Source organism: Hemitrygon akajei, chromosome 7, assembly GCF_048418815.1.
Source record: "Hemitrygon akajei chromosome 7, sHemAka1.3, whole genome shotgun sequence".
NCBI classification, from domain to species: Eukaryota; Metazoa; Chordata; class Chondrichthyes; order Myliobatiformes; family Dasyatidae; genus Hemitrygon; species Hemitrygon akajei.
This window is the reverse complement of record NC_133130.1, coordinates 52,133,606-52,148,053: the sequence shown is the minus strand read 5'-3', so window position 1 is coordinate 52,148,053 and position 14,448 is coordinate 52,133,606. Positions and strand designations below refer to the sequence as shown.

At 41.8% G+C, this 14,448-nt stretch overlaps 1 protein-coding gene across 2 annotated transcripts in view; it reads right to left on the bottom strand.

Annotated features, from left to right (window-relative positions):
- Positions 1-14,448, bottom strand: part of LOC140730441 (tyrosine-protein phosphatase non-receptor type 14-like) — a 256,024-nt gene that overhangs the window by 37,745 nt on the left and 203,831 nt on the right. For both annotated transcript variants that reach the window (XM_073050849.1, XM_073050850.1), the window contains 4 exons: positions 5,744-5,807; positions 4,090-4,165; positions 1,932-3,397; positions 488-634 (listed from right to left, as the gene is read on the bottom strand). In XM_073050849.1, the coding sequence (XP_072906950.1) occupies positions 488-634; positions 1,932-3,397; positions 4,090-4,165; positions 5,744-5,807 (1,753 nt within the window). The remainder of the gene's footprint in view (positions 1-487; positions 635-1,931; positions 3,398-4,089; positions 4,166-5,743; positions 5,808-14,448) is intronic.

Below are 14,448 nucleotides of genomic sequence, written 5' to 3'. Positions count from 1 at the left end.
CTTCACATTATGTGTAAAATACGGAAGAGTGATTATAGCAATTTGATCGCCTTTCTATCACTTATCTGTTATTCTACATGGACAAGCAAAAGTTACAAAATGGAAACAGGCTATTTGAAACAACCGATTCACATGCCATTTTTATCACCAAATTTCCTTCCAACCATCTCTTTGCAGATGTCACCTTAAAATAAAAGTTATTGATAAGTCCGAAGTTTTCTTCTATTTGCAAACGTACTTTTAATGCTGTTAGTATGCAATATTCTACACTGCTGAAATGTTGTTACTGTGAACTCCCTCAAGTTCAGCAAGTTGATTTCCACGTTAATGTTTATGATTATGCTGTATAATTTTTTTTAAAAATCCTGTTAGGTAACTTGAAGTCCACCTTTGAGTCAATGAATTACCAAATGATTTGAACAAAACAAACAACATCACAGGGAAGTGTACACACTATCTATTACAGAATGCTTCAAACATTGCTCACCCTTTCATCCATCAGAACCTTTGAAGTGTCATCTTGGCTGTCCTCGAGCACTGGAACTCTAGCCATCGATAGACCATTGAGGGCAGCCCACTTGAGTGGTCCTATCTTCTGAGCTTCTGCTGCTGCCAATTTCTGCTTTTCTAAATTCTTGGGACAGAGAAAGACCCACTTACATCATTGGAGCTTAATTTTAAAGAGAAACACTTGTCTGATAACTTACCTTCTTACAATTTTAGCTGGAAAATTGTAAATGCCACTTCACGCTTTCAGAAGGGAGGAAGGCAGAAGAAAGGAAATATAGGCCAGTGAGCCTGACTTCAGGCTCGAATATAGAAGCAAAGATGTAATGCTGAGGCTTTATAAGGTTTTTGTCAGACTCCACTTGGAGTACTGTGAGCGGTTTTGGGCTCCTTATCTAAGGAATGATGTGTTGGCATTGGAGAACATCCAGAGGATGTTCAAGAGAATGATCCCAGAAATGAACGGATTAACATACGAGGAGCAGTTGATGGCTCTGGGCCTGCATTTGCTGGAGTTTAGAAGAATGATGGAGGATTTCATTGAAACCTTTTGAATACTGAAGGGTCTAGACAGAGTGGATGTAGAGAGGATGTTTCCTATAGCGGAGGAATCTAGGACCAGAGGGCACAGCCTCAGGACGCCTACTCAAAACAGAGATGAGGAAAAATTTCTTTAGCTCGAGGATGGTGAATCGGTGGAATTCATTGCCACAGATGGCGATGTAAACCAAGTCATTGGGTATATTTAAGGTTGATAAGTTATTGATTAATCGGGGAGTCAAAGTTTACGGGGAGAAGGGAGGAGAATAGGGGTTGAGAGGGATAATAAATTAGCCATGATGGAATGGTGGAGCAGACTCAACAGGCCATATGGCCTAATTCTGCACATATGTCTTCATGGTTTCTCACAATGTTTGATAAAATTCAGAAAATTAGACATTGATATGCTCGCTCAACAAATTAAATGAAATAATCAGCAACTGCAACTGCACAGGTTCTGAATCAGGTATCGCCTGCTGCATCGTAATGGAATAAGTAGTTGAGCTAAATAAATGAACATTTTGCAATGAATATTGACTGAAATTAATGAGGAGAAAGAGACAAACTACTTTCAAGCCCAAAACTGCAACTGTCACTGGACTGGAATGAACGTAGATTTGATTCTCATTTAAACTATGGATTGCAAACTTTTAAAAGAATTATAACTTGATTGCCCTGTGGTTATGTTGCTGTTGATATCCAAGATTTGATTTTAATAATAATTTTGTTTACCAAATTTTTAAAGAATAATTTCTTTAGCAATGCAATGCAATTATGATTCATAGCACAACAGACTGTCCATAAGTTCAAGCATGCAGTTTATATGTTAGCTTTCCACCAAGTAAGTTGATTTCAATGATACCTAAAAAGAAAAACAAGATTACCCTCAACATGATTTCCCTTTCCACAATACTGTCTTCAGTAGAAAAAAGTTCAGACACGGGTCTTTCTTTGACAGGCTCCTTTTTGACACGCTCTTTCACGCTAGTCAGGTCAGGCTCAGAAATAGACGGCCCAAGTGACAACCCATTGAGCATCATCTGTTCATTTCTCGTGAAGGTATCAAGTTCAGGACCGGGCAACTTGGTCCTGACAATGAGTTCGGCACTTTTATCCTCTTCGTGCCTCAGGGCTCCATTGCTTACACTCTTTTTGTTTCCTGGATATTCAGGAGGGGGCTTGTTTGGTATTTTTGCCAATGCTGCCTGCAGCTGTGCTCTGTAGCCCATTGTGTCATTAAATGCCGGAATCTGAACATCGTAATCAGGAGTGTCTTCTTCATCTTCACTCTCACTGCTGTGAATAAGCATGGTGGCATCTGACAGCGTCTTTTTGTGATGATATGGAGGCTGCTGTTGAACCTCCTGCACCTGATCCTCGTGGCGACGTTGATCACGCATGGTGTTCCTGCGCTGAGGGGCAGAAGCACTTAATGTCTTCAGCGCCATGGCCTCCATACCACGTACCATGCTGCTGATTACCTCCAGGCTGTGACGCTTGTTAACGGCTGCATGATGCTTGGCCGTTGTGAGGGGCTCGCTGACCTCCTGCAAGGACTGGTGAACCACAGGCGAACTATCCTCTTGGAACGTCTTGACAAAGAGTTGCACTCTCCGACTAACCAAATCCGGACTGCTGCCACTCACGTACTTATGGCGGTGACTGGCAAGGTCTGGCGTACTGGTGGCAGGCCGAGGACGGGGGTACGGAGGGGGTGGTCTGCAGAAATGGTTTCTCAACATGTGGGTGGTACTGGCATTCTGCGTATTCTGTAGCTGCATATTGGCAAGTTCGGGGGTGCTTACTGTGTGGGAGATTGCACTGTTTGCAGTCCTGCTGGGCGCAGGTTGGTTGGCATTTGGTTGGGCAGTTGTGGGCACAGGTTTTTTGTAACTGTGCTTTGACCCATAGCGAGTGGGGTACTGGTCCCTGATCTCTGGTTGACTGTAAACCATAGCTTCTGGCTGGTTGTACGCATGAGTGTTTCCAATATTGAGGTTCCTCAGTGATTGGCTTTGACTATCCATATGAATGACGCCACGTTTCATTTGCCTCATTACAGTCTCGTAGTCAGGCGTGGGCCTATACGAAGGCACAATGATAGCACTGTGCCTGTGGCTGGGGATGTAATCTGCACGCATGATGTCACTTCCAGGAATGCTGAGATTGGAGGATACGGGAGATGCCTGGATGAAGTTTTGTGAATGATTTAATGAGTTCATACTAGGTGCACTATACACACTGCCATTTGGCACAGTTCCATTCATGTAATTGTATTCCATTGGACACCTGTCCAAGCTACTCTGAGACCTGCAGTAGAACCCTTCCTCATTGCCATGGTAAATACTATCTGTATAAAACAAAATTAAAAACATTAAGTAATGGAGGTTTCTGGTGACAGAATTACAAGATTGATACACTCAACCATGTCACATTAGAGCACTAATTTCTGCTGCTGCAATTGACTTATTGAAAGATTGAATATACAGTTTATGAAATGAAGTTACACAATGTACACATTTCATAATTTCATTAAGCAATTAAAACCAACTCAAATATGTCGTCTATCAGCTATCACCGAGATTCAGCAATACCAGATGGCAGCAACACACACAAAATGCTGGAGGAATGCAGCAGGCCAGGCAGCATCTACGGAAAAGAACAGACAGTCGACATTTTGGATGGAGACCCTGCATCATGAAGTCCTGTTTACTCTTTTCCATAGATGCTGCCTGATCTGCTGAGTTCCTCCGACATTTTGCGTGTGTTGCTTGGATTTCCAGCATCTGCAGATTCTCTCTTGTTGGTAACAGCTTCCCTGTTGATTCAGTTTCCTTCCACTTTTTCTCACTCATCTTACGTCAGTGTACTCTAAGCACCGCATCAGTTCCCCACACGAATGGTCACGATTCATGGCAGAAGCTTGGACATTGGAACAATAGGTTATTTATTTACAATAAGTATCAGAAACCACATTTACAGAACCACCTTTCCAGCAAACACTGCCATTACACATAATAAAACACAAAATAGGAGGAATACCTTGTGAGGTGTTTGTTTCAGGATAATCTCCATATTGGACGTGCATAGGTGGCAGTATAAAAGGCTGCTGCCTTGACTAATAGAAATACATGAAAAGGAGAGAACCACTCGTTATACTTAAGAACCTTTGCATTGGTCGTGACATCTTGTAACATCAGTATCAACAGAATCATAACATGAGTGTTTATATTACTGGTAAAGTCTTCAAAGATTAAATCCATTATTTTACAATATCAGAGCTCACTACTTTGCCCTGAAGGATAGTTAATAGTGAGATGACAGGTTGGCATTGGTTCTAAGCTATTAGCCTAGTAAGGGTTATTCTCGTTCATTGGACATTAAAAAAAACTTGTGTTCAATTTTCCCCCCCATAGTTACCTATTCTGAGAATGTTTATTTTTAAAAAAGTTAGCAATTAAAAAGGGCAAAGAGGCAGATAATTCAATCTAATATGCATTTCTTTAGCTATAAATTTGATGGGAATCTGATAACCAATTACAGACAGTTTACACCAAGCATGTGCCAAAACTACAGGTGTGGAGTGAGAAAGGTCTGAGCAATACAGATCTAATGTGAGCAAATGAGATTTGTGTACAATCATCCTCATTATTATGTGTCATGCTGTACGACATAGGCGATCATGGTCTCATGACCAAGATTTTCTTGGCAAATTTTTCTACAGAAGTGACCCCAGCCATTATCAGTACTCTTCAGAGACTGTCTGCCTGATGTCAGTGGCCACATAACCAGGACTTGTGACAGGCACCAACTGCTCATATGACCATACTTCACCTGCTCCCACGGCTTCACGTGACCTTGATCAGGTGGGAGGACTAAGCAGGATTTACAAGGGTGACCTCAGGTTAGCGAAGAGAAGGAGTGTCTTACACCTCGTTTGCTTGAGATGTATCTCCACCCCTCCACCCAAGTGTACAGGAGATGGGCAAAAGGGCTGACAAGGACCCAGTGAGCCAGTGGGTTCCTTTCTGTGCTGTACTAATTAACTACAATTACAACTCGAAGGTTTAAAATAAGAATCACTTTTCTAAATAAAATTTCCATCAGCAAGTGCAAATATTAATGAATTTAACTGGTCAGTCAAATGGCATTTATAACTAGAGAAGTACTAATATAAAATACTGATGTAATATTAAAGAGGTTACTAATGATAGGGTCATGAACAACTTAGTACTTCATTAATTCTACTATTTCGAGGTGTCAATATCTTATTAGCACATAATGCATCATGTTATAACAAGGCAAAGTTCTGATTTCTGTTTATAAAATTACCAAAACATCCCTATTTTACCTCTAAATGATGTTTGAATTCTGGGAAGGGTAGGACAGTCCAGGAAACAAACTACAAAATAATATAATTTTATCTTTCTACTATTTATGTTTTCTTATAGAATTTTTAAAAATCTTATGACACAGCTTTATAATTACTTGTCCTGGCAAAAAACAAAGTAAGGAAATCAATGAATGCCCAGGTTCTTGTTACACATAAATGACAAATGAGTACAGAATTGTTTTGATGCTTTAAAAAAAATTACATCTTATAAAAGATGCAATGAAGATTACTGCAAATCTGATCAAACAATTAAAAAAAGACTAGATCCAATGTGTAAAGTTGCACGTGCAACAGCAAACATACCAAAGATGATCTGCTCCATGTAGGTTGTCTCCGTACAGGCGTTGGGGAACATGACTGTGTTTGTCTACGAGAAAAATAGCAGCAGGTCAAAATGTACTCAACATAGTCATGAAAATGGAGAATGACTACCGTAGATTCCGGATTTTAAGCCGCTACTTTTTCCCCACATTTTGAACAGCTTTGAACTTTGCGGCCTTTAATACGGAGCGGCTAATGCATTATTTTTTTTCATGCCGCCTCGTAAACATTTTGCCTCGTAACAGTAGACCAATAAAATTGATGAGTAGTTCACAGAGGTCCAATGAAATTGTACGATAAATCAAGCGCACTTTCACAATTAAATTATTGTAAATCAGTCATTTGTACTCACCCTCATCAACATGGAAAACACTCGAAGAAAAGCATTGTGCTGCCTTATGGCAGTTATTTAGTTTATAATATTTTCGCTTAGTAATTCATTTTCTAGTTAAAGTTAGAAGAGTTTTAACTATATTTGTTTTCTGTACTACATCGCGGGATGCTATGACGTCACACCCGGTTTCGCCGCGTCTTGTGGGAAAAATGCCGTTTGTGATAAACGGAAAGGAGGGGGTCGAGCGGCGGAGCGAAAACGCTGCTTTTAAGTTAAAGGCGATCAATAACTTTTCCTGGTAGGCTGCAGTATATATATTTTTTACCAGTCATTAGGAGATATTGGAATGTTGTTCAGTAAAGAAGTATACGCAACGTATATTTAAAAGTAGCCGCATTACGGGCACGGTTCGAAAAAAAGCATTTGCAATATGTATTTGTTTTTGTTACCATATGGATTTAATTAAAAGTTAAAAAATCCTCACGTGTAATATCTTTCTGTGTAAATATCTCATATTACAACGTGGGACACCTGCGGCCGAAAATCCGGTGCGGCCTTTACAAGTAAAAAATTGATTTTATTTCTAAAATTAGAGCCAGCGGCTTTTAATCAGGTGCGCTCTGTAGTCCGGAATCTACGGTACATGAAATTCCCTTTTAATATGGTTGTGTTTAAAAAAGTTCCACTTGGTAGACAAGCAGCTTACATTTTGTTCATAAGAAATCAAGGAAATCAAGCAAGTCCAGTTATCCACATATTAAATGAAGGACAATTGATTATTTTCCCTTAACAAGTTGTAAATACTCGCAAAAGTTATCTTTTTGTATTTACTATGTAAAACACAATTATAGGAATATCTATGAAACACTGTTCAAGGGCAAATCTTAAATTAACACACAAAACATTTTTATCAATAAGACATCAAACATAGACAAATTTGCATTGTTCCTTTTCCCAAACCTTTTTATTGTTGTAAATCTGTGGGAAATTCCTATAAAAGGCATTTGAAAATGCTGTAAATATAAATTCGAAGTACAAAATAAATTTATTATCAAAGTAGATACCATATACAACCCTGACATTTGTTTTCTTGTGGGCATACACAGTAAATCCAAGAAACACAATAGAAAGAACGAACCAACGGGATGAACAACTAACATGCAATGGACTACAAACTGTGTAAGTACAGAAGAGAAAACAAATGAACAAACTAATAAGCAAGCAATAAGTATAGAGAAAGTGAGATGAAGAGTCCTTGAAAGTGAGTCCATAGGTTGTGGGAACATTTCAGTGATGGGGTGAGTGAAGTTATCCCACCTGGTTCAAGAGCCTTACGTTTGAGGGATAATAATTGTTCCTGAACCTGGTGTGTGGGGCCTGAGGCTTCTAAACCTTCTTCCTGATAGCAGCAGTAAGAAGAGAACACGGCCTGGATGGTGGGGGTCTTTGATGATGGATGCTGCTTTCCTGCAATAAGCACTCTATGTAGGTGTGCTCAGTGGTGGGGAGGGCTTTATCCATGATGGACTGGGCTGTATCCACTACTTCTTGTAGGATTTTCCATACAAGGGCATTGATGTTTTCATACCAGGTTGTGATGCAACCAGTCAATATACTTTCCACCACACATCCACAGAAGTCTGTCAAAGTTTTAGACATCATGTTAAATCTTCGCAAACTTCTAAGAAAGTAGAGGTACTGTTGTGTGTTCTTCGTAATTGCACTGGCCCAGGACAGATCCTCTGATATGATAACACGGAAGAATTTAAAGTTGCTGACCCTCTCTGCCTTTGATTTCCACCAACGAGGATTGGCTTGTGGACCTCTGGTTTCTTCCTCCTGTAGTCAATAATCAGCTCCTTGGGCTTGTTGACATTGACTGAGAGGTGGTTGTTGTGGCACCACTCAACCAGATTTTCAATCTCCCTCCTATAAGCTGATTCGTCACCCACCTTTGATTTGGTCAGCAACAGTAAACCTAAATGTGGCATCACATCTGAGCTAAGCCCCACAATTATAAATATAATGCGAGGAAAGCACACAGCCTTGTGCACCTATGCTGATGGGGATGTTACTGCCAATCCAAACTGGCAGGGTCTGCAAGTGAGGAAATTGCACAAGGAGGTATTGAGGCCAAAATCTTGAAGCTTAGTGATTAGTTTTGATGGGATGATAATGTTGAACACTGAACTGTGTTTCATAAAGAGCACCCTGATGTATGCAGCTTTGCTGTCCAGATATTCCAGGGTTGGGTGAGTCATACAGCACTCTAAACATTAGAAAACTGTCTGAACAGATTTTAGTCAACATGAAGAAAATACCACTTTGACTCCATGAACTTTATAAAAAGCTGATTCCAAAGATGGCTGGAAAAGCCATTAAGGAGGCTGTAGTGAACTTGCACAACACCAAAATATTGAATCAATATTACTTATCAATAAATGAATTCAAATCCTTAAGTATTGCATTAGAGTCAGGAATGTAGCAGTAAAGAACTGCACTGATAAACTAACAAATTCCTGCATAATGCCAAAAACTGCTTTTACAGATGGATTCTAAAAAGTTGAAAGTGCTAAAAGATCAACTGAAGTTATCTTTAATCAAAATCATCCGGTAAGAACACGCACGACACGCTGGAGGAACTCAGCAGGTCAGGCAGCATCCGTGGAAACGAACAGTCAATGTTTCGGACCGAGAGCCTTCGTCAGGACTGAAGAGGGAGGGGGCAGGGGCCCTATAAAGAAGGTGGGGGGAGGGTGGGAAGGAGAAGGCTGGTAGGTGCCAGGTGAAAAACAGTAAGGGGAAAGATCAAGGGGTGGAGGAGGGGAAGCAAGCAGGGGATAGTCAAGAAAGGTGAAGAAGGAATGCAAGGGGAAAGCACTATGGGTAGAAGGAGGCGGAACCATGAGGGAAGTGATAGGCAGCTGGAGGAGGAGGTAGAGTGAAACTGGGATGGGGAGGGAATTACCGGAAGTTGGAGAATTGAATGTTCATGCCAAGGGGCTGGAGACTACCCAGATGGTATATGAGGTGTTGCTCCTCCAACCTGAGTTTGGCCTCATCATGGCAGTAGAGGAGGCCATGTATGGGCATATCCGAATGGGAATGTGAAGGAGAGTTGAAGTGGGTGGCAACCGGGAGATCCTGTCTGTTGTGGTGGACGGAGCGGAGGTGCTCGACGAAGCGATCCCCCAATCTCACCGATGTACAGGAGGCTGCACCGGGAGCAATAGACGACTCCAACAGACTAACAAGTGAAGTGTTGCCTCACCTGGAAGGACTGTTTGGGGCCCTGAATGGTGGTAACAGAGGAGGTGTAGGGACAGGTGTAGCACTTATGCTTGCAGAGTTAAGTGCCAGGTGGGAGATCTGTGGGGAGGGATGTGTGGACAAGGGAGTCACGGAGGGAACGATCCCTGTGGAAAGCGGAGAGGGGTAGAGAGGGAAAGATGTGCTTAGTGGTGGGGTCCTGTTGAAGGTGGGGGAAGTTGCGGAGGATAATATGCTGGATCCGGAGGCTGGTGGGGTGATAGGTGAGGACAAGGGGGACACGGTCCCTGTTGTGGTAACAAGAGGATGGGGTGAGGGCTGAAGTGCGGGAAATGGAGGAGATGCGGGTGTGGGGCATCATTGATGACGGCATAAGGGAAACCACGATTCTTAAAGAAAGAGGACATCTGAGATGTCCTGGAATGGAAAGCCTCATCCTGGGAGCAGATGCGGCACAGACAGAGGAACTGGGAATAGGGAATAGCATTTTTACATGTGGCAGGGTGGGAAGAGGTATAATCAAGGCAGTTATGGGAGTCAGTGGGTTTACAGAAGATGTCAGAGGACAGACTATCTCCAGAGATGGAGACTGAGAGATCGAGAAAGGGGAGAGAAGTGTCCGAGATGGACCAAGTGAATTTGAGGGCTGGGTGGAAGTTAAAGCAAAGTCGATGAAATTGACGAGCTCAATTCTCCATTCAATTGAACACCAAATTCTCGAACTTCCGGTAATTCCCTCCCCCTTCCTAACCCCATCCCAGTTTCACTCTGCCTCCTCCTCTAGCTGCCTATCACCTCCCTCATGGTTCCACCTCCTTCATAATGCTTTCCCCTTACATTCTTTCTTCACCTTTCCTGCCTATCCCCTCCGCCACCCCTTCATCTTTGCCCTTACTCGTTTTTCACCTGGCACCTACCAGCCTTCTCCTTCCCACCTTCTTTATAGGGTCCCTGCCCCCTCCCTCTTCAGTCCTGACGAAGGGTCTCGGTCCGAAACGTTGACTGTACGTTTCCACAGATGCTGCCCGACCTGCTGAGTTCCTCCAGCGTGTTGTGCGTGTTGCTTTGACCCCAACATCAGCAGAATATTTTGTGTTTATCATCCAGTAAGAATCTGTTCAGGTGGGACACGTTTTTTTTTGCTGATTTCAAACTCTTTGGTTAAATCCACTTCTATAAGCCCTTTTAATTATAAATATAATACAGAAAATATAAATGTAATGTAAAGGCCGGAAAGTGGATAACATCAGGTATGTGGACACCACCGCATTGTTAGCTGACAGCGAATGCCAATTGCAAATTATGCTGAATAAAGTGAGTGAGAAAAGCCTTGACTACAGACTTAAAATCAACCCTAAGAAAACAAAATCAATGGTGGTAAAAAAAAACAAACAGTAAAGACTCATTCATGTGGTATCGTTACAAGTAATGGACAAGACATTGAACAGGTGCGAAAGTTTGAATATCTTGGCAGTTGTCTGACAGATGACGGGAGATGTGAAGTTGAGATCAGAAGGAGAATAGGTATGGCTCAGACCCAGTTCATGAAGCTAAAAGATCTACTATGCAATCGGAAGGTAGACATCCAAAGTAGAATCTGCTTCCTTGAGTGTTACGTATGGCCAGTGCTGAGGTATGGATCAGAAACATGGACCATGAAGAAGGATGACATGAAAGGAATTAATGCTTTTGAAATGTGGTGTTATCGACGAATGTTGGAAGATCAACTGGGTAGAGAAAGTTTCAAATGAGAGGGTTTTGTCCGAGGTTGATAGACCATGCATATTGCTGGAGAAGATCATGAAGTTAAAAGTTGCTTATTGTGGACACGTTATGCGGAGCGATGACATCTTGTCGGACTTGCTATATGGAAAGGTGGAGGGAAAGAAAGGAAGAGGAAGGCAAAGAACAACGTGGCTGGATAATATCAAGGATTGGACCAAGCTGGACAAGGCTAGGGATGACGTGGACAAGTGTTGGGACAGAGCAGCATGGAGGGAAATCACCTGCAACTGGAAATTCCAGATGACCTAACGACAACGACGTAATGTTTCACTGCTAAGGCTAAGGTAATGCTTTCTCTGTAGCAGCAATGTTTGTGTTATGACTATAGATAATGGGGCATGTTAGCCAATGAACAGGATGCTCCTCTTTCTTGTGGGTCTGGGAGAGGGATTTTGCGGTCTTTTGTTAGGGAGCAATGAAGAGAGAGGACACGAAAGGAGAGAGTTGGTAGACCACTGGATGGAGTAGACTGAGGAGTGAGGGTCCGAGTGTCGGCTACGCTCAGAGGAGGACGACGGGAACAAAAGAACGACACCGTGAGCTCCAATGTTTGCACATTAGACTGTTACATGAGAATGTACCCTTTTCTTTTTTTTGTTTCTTTACTAACCATAAAGAATTATAAAGCTCAATCACTTAATTGCAAATTGTGTACTGTTTGTTATTTTGTGGTACTGATTTGTAAGTGGGGACACATCGCACACCATCCACCTAAACGAGATTTCTTAAGTCTGGCTGGGCTGGGGGCTACCATCTCTATATTAAGTTGCTAGCCTAACCGAGGGTTACATAAAATTAAACACAGTTTTAAACAATATTAAACAATTTTAAAAAACAGAAAAATATGCTAAGAGTAATGCTGGGTCAGAACAATGAGGAGGAAGTAGGGTGAGAGGAGGAGGCAGCCTAGGCACATCTACTGATCTCACTTTTGGATTCCAACATGATTGAGGAATAGATGGGCCTCAAGCATCAGAGCAAACTTTTGGTTGAGCAACTGCAGCTGAAGTGGATGACTTCAGGTTGCCCATCCTAAGTGAATGAGTCACTTATGCTGCACTGCCCCAGCCTCCGTGATCATGTCAGCTATTGAAAACAAGTGCAAATGTGCTTTTGACAGGCCCCACAACACCCACTCATGCTAGCTCAGGGCATATTCTCTTTAAAGCCTAAGTTGAAGTAATGGTTCCTGCTCCTGCCTTCAATCACTCTCCCTCTCTCTCACGCACGCACGCACACACACACTGCAGTAAACCTTATTCAGTGTTGACCTTAATAGAAACACCCTGCTTTTCAACTCCATCATCTTTCAAAACTTCTAGACTCCCACTGCCCTGTTAAATTGGCATAAATGTTCTGAAGTTTGCAGTAGAAAAGTATTGAAAAACTCATCCTATCAAGTACAGTTTTCCCATTAACCACTCCTTATTGGGAACTACAATGTTTCAGAGTTAGGGTATTAATTTTTGCGTTACACTCCCCTCAGGCCTTGCCCCTCCCTATCTTTATATCCTTCAATCTGACAAACCTTCTCGCCGAATGTCTTGTACTTTTCTAACCTTTTCCCCCACCATCAGGATGTCCTTCCTCATAAGATCCACCCCTGCTTCTTAAAACACATTTCTGTGCCAAGGTTTCTGTCATCTACCATGTATTCTCTCTTTAACTTGGCAACTATTTTTGGTTATACCTCTATCAACTATGTTCAATGTTAAAGGTCTGACACAAACTCACACACAAATTTTAAATGGTTGCATGCCCGGGTTCCGATGTAAAGGAGTTACTGAGCCAAAATGCAAGGAGTGAAACATTATATGCATCATTAAATTACTTCAGTTAGGTCAGCTCAATGTTGCTGCTGTCAGGTGGAGTACTAACATAACAGAAATCAAGTTGGAACACCTGCATTCCTGAACCGACACAGGAGATGAGAAAATATGTGGAGGAATCTGCCCACTTGTGTTCATACATCTCTCGATGGTGTGCGTTCTGGAGCATAACCATCTGCTGACACTTGTTAATCAAAGGGTCCAAACATCAGAAACTGCTCGAGATAAACACAAGTACTTCACTGGACTTGCAAGCCTACAAAATCAACTGTCTATTTTTCATCATTTCACAAATGAAGATCAGGACTCTAATCCTAGTGCAAATGCTGGGGTGATTTCACTGAGAAGATATCATATGCAACAGCAGTTCTCAACCTTTTCTTGCTCATGGTCCACTTATGACTTTCACTTACCTCTGTGACCCCCATCCTCCGTAGTCTCTGTTAGTTGCTAAAGTTTCGTTTGGACAATGTTACTAATTATTCAAACTACAGTCAATATTTATGTTTTAACAGGATATAGGTTTTCTATGTGTTAAAGATGTTACAGGTGTATATGAAAAATAAAACTATCTCAAAGCTCTAAATAGGACACACACACACACACACACACACACACACACACACACACACACACACACACACACACACACACACACACACACACACACACACACACACACACACACACACACACACACACACACACACACACACACACACACACACACACACAGTGGCATGCAAAAGTTTGGCCACCCCTGGTCAAAATTTCTGTGACTCCAAATAGCTACGCGAGTAAAAGATAACCTGATTTTCAAAAGGCAGAAAGTTAAAGATGACACATTTCTTAAATACTTTAAGCAAGATTACTTTTTTATTTCCATCTTTTACAATTTCAAAATAACAAAAAAGGAAAAGGGCCCGAAGCAGAAGTTTGGGCACCCTGCATGGTCAGTTTTAGTAACACCCACTTCAGCAAGTATCACAGCTTGTAAACGCTTTCTGTAGCCAGCTAAGTGTCTTTCAGTTCTTGTTTGGGGGATTTTCGCCCACTCTTCCTTGCAAAAAGCTTCTAGTTCTGTGAGATTCTTGGGCCATCTTGCATGCACTGCTCTTTTGAGGTCTATCCACAGATTTTTGAAGATGTTTAGGTCGGGTGACTGTGAGGGTCACGGCAAAACCTTCAGCTTGTGCCTCTTGAGGTAGTCCATTGTGGATTTTGAGTTGTGTTTAGGATCATTATCCTGTTGTAGAAGCCATCCTCTTCTCATTTCAGCTTTTTTTTTACAGACGTGTGATGTTTGCTTCCAGAATTTGCTGGTATTTAATTGAATTTACCGTAGATTCCGGATTTTAAGCCGCTACTTTTTTCCCACATTTTGAACTGCTTTGAACTTTGCGGCCTTTAATACGGAGCGGCTAATGCATTATTTTTTTTCATGCCGCCTCGTAAACATTTTGCCTCGT